General features: G+C 40.3%; 1 protein-coding gene across 1 annotated transcript; it reads right to left on the bottom strand.

Annotated features, from left to right (window-relative positions):
* Nucleotides 1-639: 639 nt before the first annotated feature.
* LOC146654107 (uncharacterized) lies at nt 640-20,942 on the bottom strand. Its single transcript, XM_085380540.1, has 12 exons — nt 20,689-20,942; nt 19,015-19,169; nt 17,703-17,834; nt 17,222-17,422; nt 12,014-12,115; nt 11,638-11,838; nt 8,306-8,382; nt 7,581-7,807; nt 5,845-6,004; nt 3,784-3,946; nt 3,607-3,660; nt 640-3,496 (listed from the first exon to the last, which is right to left on the bottom strand). Exons 1-12 carry the CDS (start codon nt 20,940-20,942, stop codon nt 3,243-3,245), a joined length of 1,980 nt encoding a protein of 659 aa, XP_085236666.1. The 3' UTR covers nt 640-3,242.
* Nucleotides 20,943-21,157: the final 215 nt, after the last annotated feature.

Here is a 21,157-nt window from a genome sequence, read left to right on the forward strand (position 1 = left end):
AGATGGTCTTATTTGATAATAGATGTATTTGTTCACAAACAAGTATTGTAAAACCTAAAAAAATCCCCTTCTTTGCTCTCTGAAACACTAATGAAGGATTAATCCTCCATTAATGTCATTTGTTGTTAAGAAGTCAACGTAAACAACATGGACAACATGCAACACCTTAAATGAGAGATTTAGGAACAAAGTTTTGATGAAACACGTCCTCCCCATGAACTAAAAAATACAATAAACTTTGACTTGTCAGTATTATAATGACTCTAACTTAAACAATCCACTGAGTCCACTCAAGTACCTGAAACAAGGGGAATACAGCATGTTCTGTCAGACAGCTGTTACCTGGGGACAAGAGGCCAAAGATTTACAAGAGCATTAATACAGTTATAGCGGGTGAGCACATCTCTGTCATTCAGAGAGGCGACAAATCCAGTGTTAGATTTTTAAGCTCACATACTTTGAAATCTATATTTCAGGGGATTTTTGGCACAAGAGTCACAACTTTGAAAAAGTAGCATATTTCTGTATTCATTTCATCTCCAGCTGGAACTATCTTTTGAGCCATGAATAATCTCAAGACCAACCTTAAGACCATCAATTCAATAAGATAAAACACAACATGCTGTTATATTTATTTATTCAAAGCTTTATCCTTAAAAGAACAGTACCTCCTACAATTTCACTCAAACATGCAAAATGTAAAATTGTGTGCCTTCAACGTTTCCAGGGTTTCTCTGGGTTAAAGGTGTGTCTTATATATTGTGAAGAAACATACAGTGAAATACATGCCAAACATATTCCAAATAAAAGAAATGTAGCTTAAACCAAGGAGAACAAAAATTTGTAGTTACAAGTAAACAAACACAAGACATTTAAATGTGACCTCTGGGTGGTCTTTTGGGTCCTTAAAGCATATTTCATGATAAATGGCAAGTTGAGTACATCTAGTAGCTTAATCAATAAAAATAAAACAATGCCATTAATAGAACATGTATACATTCAGTTATATGGGTTAATGATGTGCAAACAGTCACCATTTATAATTTAGTTTAGTGCAAGAATCAGAAAATAAAAGCATAAAAATAATAATCCCCAATTTTTAAAAAGATAAACTATATTAGCTAATAGCTGCTTTGAGCACAGAGCTGCATGCTATTCTTGTGTGCTACCTGCTATAATGACTGCTAAGGTGTCAGCTACTGCTGATCACAGACTCGCACAAGCTTTGATATACTGTTTGCTTCTTTAGCTTCATGGGGTGGCTGTAGCTCAGGTGGCAGAGCAGGTCAGCCACTAATCAGAAGGTCGGTGGTTCGATCCCAGACTGCCTCCTGGCTGCATGCCAAATATCCTTGGGCAAGATACTAACCCCATGTTTGCCTACTGGTGGTGGTCAGAGGGACTAGAAAAGCGCTATACAAATACAGGCCATTTAGCTTTTTCTTTTTGTTTCAGACTTTGGCAGTTGGTGATCATATTTCATTATTGCATATATTACAGATTTAGATTTCAACAACACTGTGTACCAATTGGCTGTGTTACACTCAGTAATTACTTTAAGTTGTGTGACTGACTACAATATGAAGTTCAGTAAATATTACACTTTGAAGTACATTGTTCTTACTTAATGTACTCTAATACTGTAATGTTTTTGGAGATGCCTGTTACCAATTGGCTAATCCACCACCTTTTATTGTTTATACCGTTTTAAAAAAACAAACAAACATAAAAATGAAAAATCGCCATCGGCCCACCAGGCAAATGCCCGGTATGCCCAATGGCCAGTCCAGCTATGCGGTCAGCTGGTGGCTATCAGGAATCTCCAAAAACATTAGAGCACTTTTGTAAATATGTGAATGAATCGAGCAGATATTTGAAGTTTACACAGCACCATTCTCGCATGAAAATATCTTAAAAGTTTATTTTGTGACCCAGAAAGAGTAATATTTCAAACTCCGCCACTCTGTGTTCCTCCGCCACAGCCTCGTTTGAGTTTTGGACGAAATGGATTCTGGGATATTGCATTTCGACATTTCAAGCTGATTGGAGACCAAAACAGCCAATCAGATTTCGTTGCATCCAAGTCTGTGATTGGCTGGTTTTGTGGCACAAATATAACGGTGTACAGAAAGAGTTGAATGTGCACGGGCAGAAATGTTGAGAGCACAAGCAACACATTGAGAGCAAGCGCAAATGCAAAAACTGAGCGAGAGGGGCTGCTATAATAGCAAACACTGAAATGCATTTTTTGCATGCAGCAATTAAATTTTTTCACTCAAGTTTAGCTTTTCTCCACTCAAAATAAATTTCTCCTCAAAATGCAACACTTGCACCTGCATTTTTTTTTAACGTGCGCTCAGAATAGTGGCACAAAAATAACCCCATATTTTTGGGTCATCTTACACCAAAGAGGAACATGGTTTGGCTGAATACAGGCAGAGTAAAGTAAAAAGTGAAGCAATATTTGAAAAACAATGTATAATATATTGATAACAATGTATAACTAATATCACTAATAACTGATACTGCTGTTTTGGAAACACAATGTGATTTTCTTAATGAAATAAGTATGCAGTGTGGGTGTGATATAAAAAGTAATGCATTGTATACTTACATCACATTTGTCTGTATTGCAGTAATATTGTGCATCATAGTCTCTAAATAAGGTAAATGGTTGCCTGCTACTGGCAAATTAGCTTTGTTTTTCTTTTTACTCAAGTTACATAATCTGTATAATAGAAAATTTTAAAAGAAACAAACAAAAAACCTCCAACTGTTATTTGTGCAACAATAACTTATCTCACCTTGTAGAAAAAAAAGTGACTGGCCTAAAATTTTTGGCAGTGCAACACTGCTGCAAATGCAAACTCAAACCTATTCAAAAATCTGAAAAGGTAAAATAAAGATCAGTAAAGCTCATGAAGATCCGTGGGATCCAGAGCAATGTTCAAGGTGAGTGCATGCTAATCCAAGCAAACAGGTCATATTTTGAGCCTGAATGAGTAAGAAAAGCAATGATGAACTGAAAAGATCTCTTTGGGTTGGTTTTCACCAACTTTGCTGCTGGTATTGCTGGTAAAACGTCAGGTTTAATTTTTTTATGATGATGAGTACCTTTACGGTTGATTGTTTTAGAGGTAACAGACCGTTATGTGACAACGCATCTCTGTAATAGCTGTTGTGAAAAAATGTAAATCAGTGTGTGAGTAAGAAGTAATATGTATCCATCAGTGACTGGTGATCTAAGCTGAACACTTAGAAAAAATGAAGTGGAGTGACTGAAGAACAGTGTCATGGTTGGAATCGGTGAAAACATTAACTTTGTTAAAGAAGTAGGTCTTCCCAGGAATCAGTTTGGGTGAGCTGCAGTGATCATCTGTTTTCAAGATATAAGGGAAAGGCAACGCTTTCACTTTGGCCTTCTTTCCACGGATCTTCAGCACGCTCTTGAACACAATGCTATGCAGAGAGACACTTTCCACTGTCCCGATGCGCACTAAACAGAGACGCACACAAATACATTGCATTACAAACCCCCATAAATTCCTAAACAGCATTTGCTACAATGTTTTGTTTTTTAAATTTACATATAGACTGATGTCCTACTTTTTTTGCAAAGATCAGTTTTGTTCATATTATTCACTGATTGAAGTCTGGATTCTGTAAAAGAACATTATAGACACAGAACAGGTGAAATACATGATCTAAGCTGTGCTATTAAGTTCAAATGACACAAAATTTAGTTCTACTTTGTGAGAGGACTTTTAAGTAGAGATGACAGACCATTATTCATCTTTCTCCGATCCTGTCCTGGTTCATGGATTGATCTCAGCCGCTCAGCACAGCATGACCACAGGGTGGTGTTGAAGTAGAGGTGACCACAGCATCTGAATCCCGTCTTAGCAGAGTATAGCACTTCTCTGTCCTCACTTGAGCAGCAAATGTCCTGGATTTAAAAAGACAGTGTTCTTTATATACATAATTATACAATTATACATAAACATAATTGTTTGGAGTTTTTGAGGAATGTGTTAGTTAATGTCAAGTTCACCCAGTAATGTTGCTACATAAGCTAAAATCAGCTTTGTTTGTCTGTGTAGATTCACAATTCAGTCCATGTTAGTCTTAAGTGACTTCAATAACAGCAAATATGTGCAAATCTAGCAGTGTCATTATGGTAATTAAAGCCAAAGTGTGAATCTCTTATGAGACACTACCCCACCATGCAATCATGTGAGTTATTAAGATCACATGGTTCAAGGTGTGCTTCAAGTGTGGTTTGAAACACCAGGGAAGGGATTTCAAGACTGTCTGATAGTTGGTGTCATAGACCACCACCTCTATTCAGTGATCGTCATTGGACTGCTTTGCTCCTCTCTTAAACCAACTGTTTTTCTGGTGGGATTTTCAAATGAGTGTCTGTTCTCCTTTAGTTATAAATGTACAGCTGAGTCTTATCCTGATGACTTGGCTCTCCTGTGTTGTACCATGCATCTGGGGGATTTTTAGGTTTCTCCTATGTAACAATCTGAGCACTGTAATGCACAGCACATTTTTTAGCTTTTGTTTGGATGTTTTATCCCTAAACTATGGAGGAAATTCTTGTGAGGGAAGGAAGTCTGGTTGGCATAAAGACTATCACTGGTTTAAAGCCAACCAACGGCAGTGGAGTTGAAAGCAGTTTGGAGTGGGCCAATGAGCGAAGTCAATTTTTTTTTTTTACGTGTGACTCAATAACTCCTTTTCCATTAGTACCTACTCGGATCAACTCTCTACGAATCGAAACAACTTGACTCGGATTGACTGGTTTTCCATTACAACCCACTAGTTCCTTATTTGTGTGCTTGTTGTCATAGCAACATATCTGTGCATTGCACATTGCAATTGATATGCGACACGAATGCTCCAACAGGTGGACTTAGGTGAACTTCGAAGCAGACTATGGATTTTCGCAAACGAGATACTCTCATGACTCATTAAGTGTTGCTACCTACCACCCAATTCGTGGCAACCAGTCTGACGACGTCATATTTTAGTACCTGTTTGGATTGCTTGGAATCTGGGCTGAGCAGCTACTAAAAAAGCACCTGGACCTAATGGAAAATCCTGGAAACTGTGACAAACCATGCCAAGTCAATTAAAGTAGGTACTAATGGTAAAGGGGCTTATGGGTCCAGCTCACTGACACCATGAAACTTCTTGTTTGAAAGCTTTGGTTTATTATGGTCCATGTGTACTAGGAACATCTGCAGACAATGTACTGACTCATCATATACCCAGATGGGAGACATCAAGCGGACTTCAAAGATGTGTAAGAGGAATGACCACTATTAGGTCTCCAGGTATCCATGTCCATCTTTGTAACATATTATAATCAAGGCTTAAACCTGCAACAGCAACCACCCTTTCATCTCTCCCTCTCCTTCCTCACAGCAGCCAAGCCTCCTGTGAAAGTATTTTGCACATTTCCTCCCCCAAAGTGTCCTTGGATCATTGTCCACATGTCACAACATAGGAAAGACAGTACATCAGAACAAGACTCAGCGGTGCATTGGCACGCGCCTTCAAGGATGTTAATAGTTACATTTTTAGCTAAGAAGATAGATGGGTTGAGGACTGCATGGGAGCACATTTGCACTGGTTGGAAGCCCCTCTCCATATTTTGCATACCTCCTCCCACAGAGTGTGCTTGGATCATTGCATGTTGTAGGAGAGACAATAAAGTTGAATTCTATTCTATTCCATTCTCTTCTACTCTAAGATCTTATGACCTAATAAGGTGTAAGACATGATTACATAAACAAAGAGTAGATCTTGAGATAGCATCAGTAATATTAACTCTACCTGTTGCTTTTGCAGAAGGGATCCGCAACACTGTGCGTCCTGTCCATGCTCATCTAACAGTGTCAGATTGTACAGTGTTCCTGCACAGCACTTCATCTGTGGGTCTTTAATGTTGTAGGCTTTAATCCCACAGCAGTGAATATTTTCCAATCTGGAATGTCTGGGTGGAAAACAGAGGTAACCGTTATGATTCAATAAGGACAGTGATAAAGATGTATGCCAAAAAGATTCTGAATTAGATGACTCTTGTCTTATGTATTAACTGGATCTCACTCTGGAAGATACCTTCTTAACTTCTTCAACAGAGTGTTGGCAGGAAAAAAAAGATTTTCATCTATACTTAACTCAGATGAAAATACTGAAAATTTATAATGAATTATAATTTTATCTCCAACAATATTGATACCAAAAGTGCTGTCTGTGCCTCCTCCAGTGAATGTGCAACTTCAGACAGCACTGCTAAAGATAGGCTTACATAGATGCTCCCCTCATTAGCAGCTGAACATAAACTGTTGATAATGTTCACATCATGGAACATCAATTTATTTTGTGACATCAGTAATGCTTCCGTTTCATAAACATTAACATGCTATGGAGTTATCATATTAATGTCAGCCATTTAACTCTTAGCAGTTACCCTGCAGCTACATTAGCTGCTTGCTTAGTTATAATTAAGGTAGTGGCTGCTGGCTATGGCTATGTGTAATGCTGCCGCTGTTAGTAAGTAAAAGTAAAATGTACTTATTAAGCAATTTTACAGATGAAAATCAATTTATAATAAAACACAAAAAACAGACATAACAATGTAACAATCTAATGGATAATAGAATAAAACATAAAACCAGAAAATAACATAAAGGTGTTGTCACTTTGACAGCTACTCCAACTGGAAATAAGCTTGATTAGAGCAGCCAAGACTCAACCAGTTCATCTTGTAAAGAGCAAACTATAAAAAGAAAAAAACTGAAATCTTAATGCTATTTGCTGCTGAGTAGGGCGATAATTTAAATAATAACCTCTAAAAAGAAAGCCAAAGAACATAATTATGAAAAGACATGCACACATGAACATAGCCCTTAACAATAAACTTTAACTAAAACAGGGCCAAACCCAGTCAGAGACTACACAGACTGAGACAGAAATTCTCTGGCACAGTAGCTCAGTGCATTTTAAAGTGGGGATAGGGTTTGTGCACAGCTGGAGCATTTGCGTATCGCAGACACATATACATTCCATGAAAAGTAATTTTCCCATGCCACTCCTTTCTGAGTTTTCCTCCACCCTCTCTCAGAAAACATTAAATTAAGTGGTTCCCTTTAGCACAGCTGTCCTGAGAGACAAAATGCAATCCAGCGATACATACCAACTAAATTTAAAAAAAGAAAGAAGTTTGTTTCACCAGATTTCATCAGCAATACAATACAACTCGAAACAGATTTCTTCTTTCAGCTGATCCCTTTAGAAGTTCCCACACTGGATATTCCTTACCATCCTCTTTTTTTTTGCACCAAATCTTTGCATGTCCTCTTTAGTACATACATAAATCTTCATGTGAGAGTAATGTCTTTCTCTTGCCTGGCAGTTCCAGATTTAACATTCTTTGTCCAGTATATCGACAATCCCTCCTATGCACATGCCTAAACAGCCTCACCTCTCTAACTTTGTCTCAAAAATGCTTGACTTGAGCTGTCCCTCAGGACACACACACACACACACACACACACACACACAATCACCTGTGTCCGTTACAGCAGATCTCAGCATCAGGCTGGTAAATTTCTGTCCCACAGCAGTGTTGTCCCGGGCTGCCATGAAACTGAGAGCAACATATGGTCCCTTTAGTTGGGTCATAAGGAATACCCGTCTCTGAACATTCCTCTCCATCATTTCTGTTCTCATACAAGGTGTTATTACAACAGAGAACTCCACGTTGTGCTGAGCCAAACGGTGTGTCCCCACAGCACTTGAAGAATCAGAAATAAAACAGTAATGTGTGCAGCAATGCAGAAACATCCTATATATCAGATAGAAAACACCCTGAGTAACCATGTAAAAGGAGCGGGGTGGAGCTCCGAGCTTTCTCATCAAAGTGGTACAAAAACAGCTCTTTTTTTTCACTGGGATCACTGGGTTCGACTGCCGTTAACTCTACATTGTATTGTTCTTTGCAGCAATTGAATCCTGCTCAAATTTACCTTTAATTCTGGACCTGTGCTATCCAGAATGCTTTCTAATCAATTATCTCATTAAAAATCTTGCCAGAATGGACTTATTATATTCTTCCTTTTTCTGTAAGCAAAAGAAAAAGAGCTGAAAGCTGAAAACAGTGCTTATAGCTCATAGCCTTCACTGGAAACAATTAGATTTTTCTAGAGATTAAGCATTTTGACTTGCATTAATAGAAAAAAGTCAGCCAGCTGGGCAGGCCTGGGAAAAGCAAACAATGTATTGAGTGCATTACTTGATTGATCCAAGGCTTCTGCACAGATGAACAGCCATCACAGCAGACTTGGTTTCCCACCTTGGAATTGCTTTGACCTAAGAAGGGGTGTGAGGGTGGAAAGGGTAGATGGGAACATTTGGGGATGAATTATCTATGGAAAAGATGACTCAGAGGATTTGCGGTCTTTTGTTCTGTTTTTAAATTTGTTTTTGCCAAAATAACATAATAAACACATCCATCTTTGCCATTCTTGTGCACTGCATGTAGGAATTCAGTATAAATGAATCTGAAACCAAACCCAGCAAGAAACCACTGTGACTTCCCATCCCTAGTTTACACTATACACCCTTTGGATGGGTACCAGAAATTTTGACTGGGCCTTGTAAGTTAATGTTGGAATGCTACTGCTTCTATTTAAGTGGCTACATGCACATTTATAAATTAAGAAAACAGTATATGCCATATTATTGTTTTTACTGTGGTTTGTGAGGCCCAGTAAAGCCTATAGTAATAAAGACTATAAAACAATCAAATAAATCACATAAATGCTGTTATTTGGATGATTACTGTCACATAGATGACAAGGAAAGAGAAAGACTCTTGGATGAGGAATAATGACTCTCATAAACAGAAAAAGAAAGAGGTGCACTACACAGTAAATTCATTAACTTATCTCGATATAAAAAAAAAACACCTGTGCTATCAAGAAGAAAACAAATAAAGCTGAATTTTTCAGCTCTAACTCCCATCTTGACTATTGATCTATAAGATTTTCTGAGATAATGTATTTGGACCATTAAGTGACTTCAGCCTTATTCACTCTGGTGGTAGGAATGTATTTTTTTTTAAAAAAAAACAGTTTTTTCAAACATTACATTTGCTACTAAAAAGTTGAGTAAGCACAATTTTTTGACAGAACTAATTTTTAAGTTTTTAAAATGCAAGACCCATTTAGCTTTAGGTCTAAAACAGATTTCAAAGATTTAACTTTGTAAAATGCCTTCTCATCTGGTTTGTAACATTTTTTTTTCTTTTCTCCTGAATGCAACTTTTGTTTTAAATGAAGTGAGGAATGTCTTTCATTGACATGACACCCACTCCATCCTGCCTAACATCTGTTTTCCAGGACATAACTCCAAGTCTCCAGCCTCTTTTCCTCACTCTCTCACTACAGAGCACATATTTCACAGCACTGCCTGAACTCAGGCTGACCTGTTGTCCTGTCTATAACCATGGCCAGCAAGAAGGAGCTAAGAGCGGATCCCTGCTTTTTTTGGCACGAAGCAATAACTGCAGCTCACTGATCATCACCTCTCCTCTTAACCTCTTTTCCACAGCTAGATGATATAGCTCATCAACTTTATCCTTCTGTAGTTGCTATTTAATGGTTGTGGTTTACCTTTGTTCTTGAAAATTAGTGCCTATCCACTTCTTATCCTTTCCTCAGGCCTCCAATCACTCTCTAGGATCATACTGTCAGTCTGTTTAAAAAAACAAAACGCTGCCCTCTACCCTAGACACCTCCATACAACTAAAGGAGTTATGGCTCTGGGATGGTGGCCCAGTGTTCTGTGTTTTGTATTATTCTTGTTAATCTTTGATTTCCTCATGATTTATCATTGCTAGTCTCTCAGTTTCTGTGTTTCTAGTTCCTTAAGTCTCCCTGTCTCACCACGTCTAATTAGGTTCAGCTGTGTCTCCTATCTGTTGTGCATTTCCCTCATTACCTTGTGTGTATATTTAGGGTGTGCTTCCTTCAGTTCCTTTTCAGACTATCTGCTTGTCATCCTTTGTTTTACCTGAGCTCCCCTTCTTCATCCTCTTCATAGCTATCTTCACTTCCTCCTTACCAGTCTGCATTCCCTGGTTCACTAACTGCCCTCCATTCATCTTTATCTCTCATTTTCCATTTTAATCCTTAATACACTACTACCATTTAATCATTAGTAATTATTAAACTCTGGCTTTCTCTCTTCTCTATCCCCTCACCCCAACCAGTTGTGGCGGATGGGTGCCTCCCATGAGTCTGGCTCTGCTACAGAGCTCTTCCTGGTAAAAGTACCACTGTTGCCAAGTGCTTGCTTATAGGATAATGTGTAATTGTTTGGGGTTCTTTCTAATATTATAGGTTCTTTACCTTGCAATATAGCAACCTGATAACCCCAACCGATTGGACAGGCAAACCGCGAGTGGACATGGTGGACCCAACGTCACATTTTGCCATGATGGTGGGTTAAACATAACATGCCTTGAAACAAAGGTTGATATGAATTGATGCTATATAGAACACTGAACTGAATTGATGACCAAACCATTTTTCTGGTCATTGTAGACTGGTGGCAGTGACCACATCAAGAACCTGGAAAGACTCATCCTTGATCAGCTCCATATATGAACCTCTTTCAATTCGCTTACCAGCCCCGTCTTGGAGCTGATAACGCCGTCATCTACCTGCTCAACCATGTCTATGCCCATCTGAATCAGCCAGCAAGGACTGTGAAGGTCATGTTTTTTTTTTACTTCCTCAGTGCATTCAGTACCATCAGGCTGACCATCCTGTGTGAGAAGCTGACAGCAATGCAGGTAGATGCCTCTCTTGTGTCCTGGATTGCTGATTACCTGGCTGAAGGTTCATGTGTGTCTTCGAAACTGTGTCTGACGAGATGATCAACAACACTGGGGCTATTCACCCTCTACACCACTGATGGGAGACACTGCACAGAGACCTTTAGAAGTTTTCTGATGAGTCTCCGGTGGTTGAATGCATCAGTGAAGGTGATACATTGACGTAGAGTACCAGGTACTCGACCACACATGGACTCCTTTGTTATGTGGTGCAAGCAGAATTATCTGGAGCTCAACATTACAAAGACCAATGAATTGATTGTGGACTTTAGGAGGATTATGAAACCTGTGACCCCTGTTTCAATCCAGGGACTCCATGTGGACATAGTATGTATAAATACGTTAGAGTACACATTGACAATAAACTAGACTGGGCTAAACACCACTGCACTCTTCAGGAAGAGACAGAGGTGGCTGAAGTCTGTTAATAATTGCTGAACAATGCTCAGGATTTTTTATTGTTCTGGTTACTAGTTAATGACTTGGATCAACTGTGACCACATCATTTCCTCGAGCCGTCATAAAGTATTGTGATTCTGATTATTGGATTTAGCAGTCCATGCTGCCATCCCAAAATCACAACAACAGCTCCATATCATGGAGTAAATGTAGCCTTTTTCCACCAACTAGAATTTTGCAAAGATACAAAATGCCAACTGAAATTCAGTTGAATATCAAATGTAATTTCTAAGATGTGCATGAAATTGTATTAGACAAGTTCTGACCTTCAAGCACAGCTGACTCCTCTGAACAGCAAGATGAATTCTTCAATTGTACTTCAGCACTTTCCTTTTTCCAACAGCAGCACTCGGTCTTTGTGTTGAACTGGTCATGATAACAGCACTGGTGATCTGTAGAGTTCCTTTCAAGGATCTTCTTATCATTAATTGGACCACAACACAGCTGCTTTTCCACATCATATGTCTCTGTGGAAAAAGAACCAGATACTAGAAAATGAAATGCATATAGTGTACTTTATGCATAATTAAGTTAATGTTAAACTTTTTTAAGGAAACGGGTTTTATATGTTCCTCATACAACAGATCATTTAAATACTTTTTTTTATAGTGAAATACTTGTATTTTGATTAGCTCTGCTTACCTTTATCACAACATCTGTGTTGTGGTGAAGATTTGGCAACAACAGTTGACTGACAACATAAATGCTTATGTATGTTGAAGGTTGTATTTCCACATAAAGGAGCTGTAGAGTCAAAGACCAGGTCAAAATACACACATCATTCATAGTAACCAGCATAAATTTCCTTTAGAAGAAGAACAATAGGAGGCAGAGCCTTCAGCTTTCAGGACCCTCATATGTGGGGGACAGATTTGGGAGACAGACACCCTCCCTGCTTTCAAAGATTAGGTTGAAAACTTCGTTTTTGATAAAGCATATAGTTAGGGCTGGATCAGTTGACCTTGAATCTTGCCTTGAGTAGTTCTTCTTCAGTCACATTTTCCACTACAGGGAGTGCAGAATTATTAGGCAAATGAGTATTTTGTCCACATCATCCTCTTCATGCATGTTGTCTTACTCCAAGCTGTATAGGCTCGAAAGCCTACTACCAATTAAGCATATTAGGTGATGTGCATCTCTGTAATGAGAAGGGGTGTGGTCTAATGACATCAACACCCTATGTCAGGTGTGCATAATTATTAGGCAACGTCCTTTCCTTTGGCAAAATGGGTCAAAAGAAGGACTTGACAGGCTCAGAAAAGTCAAAAATAGTGAGATATCTTGGGGATGCAGCAGTCTCAACATTGCAAAGCTTCTGAAGCGTGATCATCGAACAATCAAGCGTTTCATTCAAAATAGTCAACAGGGTCGCAAGAAGCGTGTGGAAAAACCAAGGCGCAAAATAACTGCCCATGAACTGAGAAAAGTCAAGCGTGCAGCTGCCAAGATGCCACTTGCCACCAGTTTGGCCATATTTCAGAGCTGCAACATCACTGGAGTGCCCAAAAGCACAAGGTGTGCAATACTCAGAGACATGGCCAAGGTAAGAAAGGCTGAAAGACGACCACCACCGAACAAGACACACAAGCTGAAACGTCAAGACTGGGCCAAGAAATATCTCAAGACTGGTTTTTCTAAGGTTTTATGGACTGATGAAATGAGAGTGAGTCTTGATGGGCCAGATGGATGGGCCCGTGGCTGGATTGGTAAAGGGCAGAGAGCTCCAGTCCGACTCAGACGCCAGCAAGGTGGAGGTGGAGTACTGGTTTGGGCTGGTATCATCAAAGATGAGCTTGTGGGGCCTTTTCGGGTTGAGGATGAAGTCAAGCTCAACTCCCAGTCCTACTGCCAGTTTCTGGAAGACACCTTCTTCAAGCAGTGGGACAGGAAGAAGTCTGCATCCTTCAAGAAAAACATGATTTTCATGCAGGACAATGCTCCATCACACACGTCCAAGTACTCCACAGCGTGGCTGGCAAGAAAGGGTATAAAAGAAGAAAAACTAATGACATGGCCTCCTTGTTCACCTGATCTGAACCCCATTGAGAACCTGTGGTCCATCATCAAATGTGAGATTTACAAGGAAGGAAAACAGTACACCTCTCTGAACAGTGTCTGAGAGGCTGTGGTTGCTGCTGCACGCAATGTTGATGGTGAACAGATCAAAACACTGACAGAATCCATGGATGGCAGGCTTTTGAGTGTCCTTGCAAAGAAAGGTGGCTATATTGGTCGCTGATTTGTTTTTGTTTTGTTAATGTCAGAAATGTATATTTGTGAATGTGGAGATGTTATATTGGTTTCACTGGTAAAAATAAATAATTGAAATGGGTATATATTTGTTTTTTGTTAAGTTGCCTAATAATTATGCACAGTAATAGTCACCTGCACACACAGATATCCCCCTAAAATAGCTAAAACTAAAAACTACTTCCAAAAACATTCAGCTTTGATATTAATGAGTTTTTTGGGTTCATTGAGAACATGGTTGTTGTTCAATAATAAAATTATTCCTCAAAAATACAACTTGCCTAATAATTCTGCATTCCCTGTAATGTATTTATATTCTACTCTGCTTTCGTTATTATTAACGGCTCTTTTCCACATCATGTTGTTACGATTCGGTGTTGTCAGTGTTTTGTTTTAGACGTGACGGTTGTGTTTCCTGCTTTACTTTGAAAGTCTGTCTTATCTCAGTGTGTTCAATTTACGCTTCCTTGTCTCGTCAGTTCTGATTTGCCCCAGCTGTGTTTCCCTCCTGTTGTCCATTCCCTGATTGCTCCCTCTATGTATTTAAGCCCTGTGTTTCAGTTTGTCATGTTTGCGATCTCCCCCCCCCCCCCCCCCGGTTGTAAATAGTTTGGTGGTTTGATGTAAATAAATGTCTTATTTTGCTTTGATGTAAGTAAATGTCTTATTTTGCTTTGATGTAAGTAGTTGTTGATACTTTCGTTTTGGGACTTTTTTTGTGGAGACCCGTAGTAGTTTGTTTGTTTTGTTTTTTTTCCTTATTTTTATTTTTCGTGTGTTGCACGCCGGTTGCCTAGGCCGGGGTGTAACAATGTGTTTTGTCCTGTCTTCCTCTCCTCACCCCATATGGTCACGCCAGATGGCCACCCTTCCCTGAACCTGGCTCTTATGGACGTTTCTTCCTGTTAAAGCAAAGTTTTTAATTCCCAGTGTTGCCAAAGCACTTGCTCATAGGGGGTTATATGACTGTTAGGGTTCTCTCTGTTTTCTTTTAATTATTTTAGGGTTTCACCTAACAATTTAAGCACCTTGAGGAAACCGTTGTTGTGATTTAGTGCTAAATAAATAAAACCTAATTTAAAATTAAATCGAATGAGTCCGAATAGAATAAGACACAGACCCTCTAAAAATTTGGTTAAAAACTTTTCTTTTTAAATGAAGCATATAATTAGGGCTGGATCAGGTGACCTGAATTCTTTTGTTGTGCTGTTATCTGCCTCTTAAGTCTGATGTCATTAGCCATTTCCTTGTCCATCCATCCATCCATTTTCATCCGCTTTGTCCGGGGCCGGGTCGCGGGGGCAGCAGCCTAAGCAAAGAGGCCCAGACCTCCCTCTCCCCAGCCACCTCCTCCAGCTTATCCGGGGGAATACCAAGGCGTTCCCAGGCCAGCCGAGAGATATAATCTCTCCAGCGTGTCCTGGGTCTGCCCCGGGGCCTCCTCCCGGTGGGACATGCCTGGAACACCTCACCCAGGAGGCGCCCAGGGGGCATCCTTGTCAGATGCCCGAACCACCTCAGCTGGCTCCTTTCGATGTGGAGCAGCAGCTGCTCTACTCTGAGCCCCTCCCGGATGGCCGAACTTCTCACCCTATCTCTAAGGGAGAGGCCAGCCACCCTTCGGAGGAAGCTCATTTCTGCCGCTTGTATCCGCGATCTCGTTCTTTCGGTCACTACCCACAGCTCGTGGCCATAGGTGAGGGTAGGGACGTAGATCGACCGGTAAATTGAGAGCTTCGCTTTTACACTCAGCTCCCTCTTCACCACGACGGACCGGTGCAGCATCCTCATTACTGCAGCTGCAGCCCCAATCCGTCTGTCGATCTCCGGCTCCCTTCTCCCATCACTCGCGAACAAGACCCCGAGATACTTGAACTCCTCCACTTGGGGCAGGAACTCATCCCCGACCCGGAGTGGGCACTCCACCCTTTTCCGGCTGAGAACCATGGCCTCAGATTTGGAGGTGCTGATCCTCATTCCCGCTGCTTCACACTCGGCTGCGAACCGCTCCAGTGCGAGCTGGAGGCCCTCACCCGATGAAGCCAACAGAACCACATCATCTGCAAAAATCAGAGATGAGATTCTGAGGCCACCAAAGCGAAAGCCCTCCGCCACTTGGCTGCGCCTAGAAATCCTGTCCATAAAAATTATGAACAGAACCGGAGACAAAGGGCAGCCCTGGCGGAGCCCATCACCCACCGGGCCATTTCCTTGTACAAATTCTATTTCAGTTCCCAAACTTAAACAAATTTCTTCTGTGGAATGTGAGGAATGTGCATATTTGATCTGTCTCCAAGAAACGGTACAACTTATTTGAGGGAATAATTTGCTCCCATGCTCCCCGTTTCTCATGAAAGAAATGTCAATGCTTTGGAGGGAGAGATGAGTAAGTACATGCATATTTGGCATTTAATGACAAAGAACAAAGGACACTTTTTAAACCGTGTGAAACACTGCTAAAATCACAGCGAATGTCACAGTCTGACGAGGGCAGACTGTAGGGGTTGACAAAAGGACCCAAAACGCAGACTCCAAGGAACAGGGAACAGAACTTGAAATGTTAACAAAAAGCGAGCCGTTTAATATGGCTGGTAAAAAAGGTACAAACAAAGGGCAAGGCAAACTGAAGCAAAATTAACACAAACCTAAACTGGGAAATCTAAACAAACAATAAGAAAAACCTAGACAAGAAACTTGGAAGCGAAGCATGGCATAGGAAACATGGCGTGGACAACAGACGACCTGACAATGACACACTGAAAACGGAGGACTTAAATACACACAGGAGGATAATGAGGGAAGTGGGAACACATGAAGAAACAGCTGACACATATGAACATAATGACGTCACAAGGAGAGAGTAACACTAAAAACATTGAATATAGGAACACAGGACCCCTTCAAAATAAAACAGGAAATATAATGAGACGCAGACATGACAACATAAGACACACAGACATGAAACACACGAAGGGCAAGGGAGACTTCACAGGGGTTGAAAACACAAGGGGGAACTAATAAGCAAATGAACATAGGAAACCTAATAAGCATAAACATACTATAAACATCAAAAGAACTAAAACTCAAAACACTGGGTCATAAGACCCAGGATCGTGACAGCGAACTTTTACACTTTGTATTTTAGTCATAGTTTACTACAATCTCGTGATGTTTAGTTGACTAAAAATAGGCTTCCAAATTCTTTTACTTTTAGTCTAACTTATAACTAAACGTAAATGACAAGACAACAGACTGATTAAAACAAAGTCAAGATTTGCTGTCAAAATTAACACTGGACTTCCAGTGTTAATGACCCATAGAGCTTTTGGTTTAACATAACTACTGTATAATAACTTGCATGAGGGAAAACAGAAAATAACACATTGCTCAGGAAACGGTTCTGTTTGTTTGTTTGTTCTTGAATTGCAAGTTAGGTTGGGGCAGGTTTACTAATTTGTCTTTGCTTGCATACTTTCTAGTCAATCATCCCCCCCCCAAGACTGCCCCCCTTAAGATTGATTTGTACAGTGACTCAAACTGCATCAACTTTCATTAGACTGGTCCCACACAGTGTTACATGCAGTTAAGTCCTGAACTGACCTGCAGATACACCAAAGTCCTTGAAACAACAGGATGAATCCTTCGATTGTATCTCCACGCTTTCCTCATTTGAACAGCAGCACTGAGTCTCTGTGTCATACTGGTTGTGACCACAGCACTGGTGGTGACTGGAATTCCTCATCAGAATCATCTTGCTCTCATTCGGACCACAGCACAACTGCTTGTCCTTATCATAAGCCTCTGTGGAAAAGACCATGGTGATTCATTATATTTCTACCTCCTACAAATGTTGTACTACTGAATTATTCTACTGAATAAGCAATTGCACTACATTAAAAGAAAAATTTTCTGCTGTTTTCCAGAAAATTCTGTGATAAAACCACATTTATTATATATTATATTTAAGCTTCTCCAAAACAATTTGTATATTTTCATAGGTTTCTTTTAACTGGACAGTTAACTTTCCTTGGTATAGGGTTATAATGTGATGTTTTTCATCAATGTGTTCAGTTCTGCTCACCTTTACCACAGCATTCAGCCATTGGTCCAGGTTTTGCTACGATGGTTGATTGACAGCATATTTCATTGACTGGGTTGTACGCCTTCAGGTCACAGCACTTGGACACCTTTTCACTTAGACCCTGTGTAACAGCTGGAAGTGTGTCATGGTAAGTGCATTAACTCAGTACTAGAAGGTTCACAAGTTCCATGAGTCACAAAGCTCAATCTAAAAATAGCTAGGGGGTGTTTCACTTTTACGTAAACCAACCACAACAAACACAACCACAACTCTTGAGGGTTTAAAATATGTTTTTGATGAAGACTGTGGTGGTTTTGCACCAGTGTTTTTCGCAGTGTTTAGTCATGCACTGGAGCCATTAACTCTTGGGAGAAGTGAATGACTCAGAGAAAATTTCCTCACTGACATTTTTTAAAAGCCCTTCATCTGCTTACTGCGCAGAATGTCAGTGTGAGTGACGTACACAGAGCAGTAAAAAAGGACTGTTGCAGCAGCTTTGAATAAATGAAAATACCTAACTTAGTTTAAGTGCTAACAGATGAATCCATGGACGAATCATATTTATTAGCATGGTCTTTTTAAAAGCTCTTTTTTAAAGTTTTGTTTTAATCTTTTGTATGTGGCTGTTTCTAATCTCCATGAGGCACTTTGTAACCCCAAGGAAATTCAAAGCATGATCATTGCACATGGTTTATTTATGTTAGAAGGAGAGTAGCTGCAATAATTTTTAAGTTTCCAGTTTATTCGGTTAAGTATTAAGTTTTCTAGTCCAATACAGTTCAAATGTTCCACAAACTGCAGTTCCAACATTGGAGTAATATCTTGTTCCATAAATGGTAAATGGCCTGTATTTGTATAGCGCTTTACTAGTCCCTAAGGACCCCAGTCATCCACCCATTCACACGCTGGTGATGGCAAGCTACATTGTAGCCACAGCTGCCCGGGGGTGCACTGACAGAGGCGAGGCTGCCAAACACTGGCGCCACCGGGCCCTCTGACCACCACCAGTAGGCAACGGGTGAAGTGTCTTGCTCAAGGACACAATGACCAAGACAGAGACTGTCGAAGCCGGGGTTCCAACCGGCAACCTTCCGATTACAAGGCGAACTCCCAACTCTTGAGCCACATCGCCCCATAAGTGAAGCTGCTGCTTTAAACCTTTTTATGCTCATCACACCATTAACTAATACTTACATTATTAAATTCTCATTTTCACCTTGTTAAGGTGCCCAATTTCTTGCAAGATCACAAAGTCAAATTTCCACTTTGAATTTTAATTATTCTTTTGTTAGTTGTTTTACAAGTTGATTACCTGTGGTGCTGTGTCCATGTTGTATTTTACAACAAGTGGCTGTTCCAGGATTGTAAGGCTCCTTTCCACAGCAAAATAGACTTACACCAGGGTGAAGCTTATTTTCACAGCAAACAGCCTCTTGGATGTCATACTGTATTCCATTGCAGTCTCTTCTGAAAAGCATAGAAGACAAAATCCAGGACATTATCCCTGACACTCATTTGTATTCATCTGACATAAAAGTACATAAATTACGTATAAATATGAAAAACATTTTACAGCTAGACCTATGCGTTCCTTCATAGTCCCATGCAATACTGATCTCTGATGGACTGATATGAAAACACTGTAGTTGGACAGAACAGTTGGGTCCAGGTTTTGTTTTTTAAGAAGAGGCTGAACTACAGCTTGTTTAAAGCATGATGGGACGCAGCCTGTAGCAAGGGACGTATTAATTAATCTCAGGATAAAAGGCCCAACAGTATTAAAAGTGCTTTTAAGCAAGCTCGGGGGGAGTGTGATGATCTTAGGTTACTAACTACCGCGGTCAAGTCCTTAAGGGAGACGGGATCAAACTGCTCTAAGACAGCTGAGCACACAGGAGAAGGACTCTGATCTGAGGCAGCAGACAACGAGACAAGGGCCCTAATCTATAGGATCTTGTCATTAAAAAATGCTAAAAAATCATCGCACATACTTGGTGAAGAAGTGACTCCAGAATTATCACATAAACTAAGAAAGCGATTAAGAACATTAAAAAGTACCTGAGGCCTGTGACTGTTTACTGACACTAAGTTTGAGACAAACTGTGTCTTTGCAGTTTTTACAGCTTCTTGGTAAGCAGAAAGACGAGTCCTTAAAATCTGTAGGGAAACATGCAATCTGTCCTTTTTCCATCTCCTTTCAGCGCGTCTGTAGTCACGTCTGAGGGAGCGTGTATGTTCATTCAACCACGGCTCTGATAAATGCTTAGCGCGCACAGTCCTGAGCGGAGCAATAGAGTCTAAGATATCAGTGCAGGTAGAATGAAGAATGTCCGAAAGGTCCTCAACACTTTTACAGTTGGAGTTCATTATTCCAGAGTCCATAAAGGCAGCAGAAAAAGCGGGCGCTGTTAGTGCATTAAGCGCTCGCTTTTTGCGCGCTGGGACGTATGGCTTATCCACCGAGCAGCGCAGGATTAGAGTGAACAACACAGGAAGATGATGAGATGCGCAACTCGGATATTTCCGTGATGCACACCTCCAACCCGTGGGAGCGCACCAAGTCCAGTGTGTGACCTTTTTCATGCGTGGGACCAGTAACCCACTGGGTCAAGTTAAAAGAGTCAATAATATTTAAAAAGTCCTTAACCAAAGGTTTAGAGTCACAGCAGACATGGATGTTAAAATCACCAAGGATTAAAAAACTGTCAAATTTAAGAACGATTCCAGCCATAAAACCTGAAAACTCTTTGATAAAATCCTTGTTAAACTTGGGAGGGCGATATATGAGGGCACACAGCAAAGGCGCAGCAGAATTCAGGTGTAACTCAAACAGCTGGAGTTCAAAACTAGAAAATGAGTCGTGCTGTAATGTTTGATGGCAATGAAATCGAATGTTGAACACGGTGGCTAATAAAATGCTGAGAGCGGGGGATCAAGTGTCGTGGGAGCTCCAGGGACAACAGGCAGGATCCATCTAAAGATGCACTCTGCTGGTCCAGTAGTTCCACGAGAAGCACGGAGAAGAGATCGGACTTTGATGAGTGTACCAGCCCGCTTTCCTCGTTTCCTCGGGCGCTTCTTCCAGGAAGTGGTGTAGGAGTGTTGGCACAGATAAACCAGGATACAGGGCTCAAAAAGTGGTGGAGGAGGCCCATAATCATCTCCTGTCTCAGTTTGCTTAAGAGCCAGGTCATACGATGCTTTGATTTCTAAGAGTAACTGGCGATTGTACACACGCATGTTAAGATGTTGTTAAAATGAACGTCTTACCAAAATGTTTCTTTTTATTTCAGTCAATTCCCTTATTTTTGCCAAAACATTTTTTGTTATATTTTTTGTTACAAACATTATTTGTTCTTTCATTTGGGGAGGGAAGCCACCTAGGGTTTCTAAAACTTTGCTGCAGCGATGCAGATTTAGTGGAGGACTTGCATTACCTAATTTTCTAGCCTACT

Source organism: Rhamphochromis longiceps, linkage group LG14 (assembly GCF_057381845.1).
Source record: "Rhamphochromis longiceps isolate RC_006_pf linkage group LG14, R_longiceps_female_GT1.1, whole genome shotgun sequence".
Taxonomy (NCBI): domain Eukaryota; kingdom Metazoa; phylum Chordata; class Actinopteri; order Cichliformes; family Cichlidae; genus Rhamphochromis; species Rhamphochromis longiceps.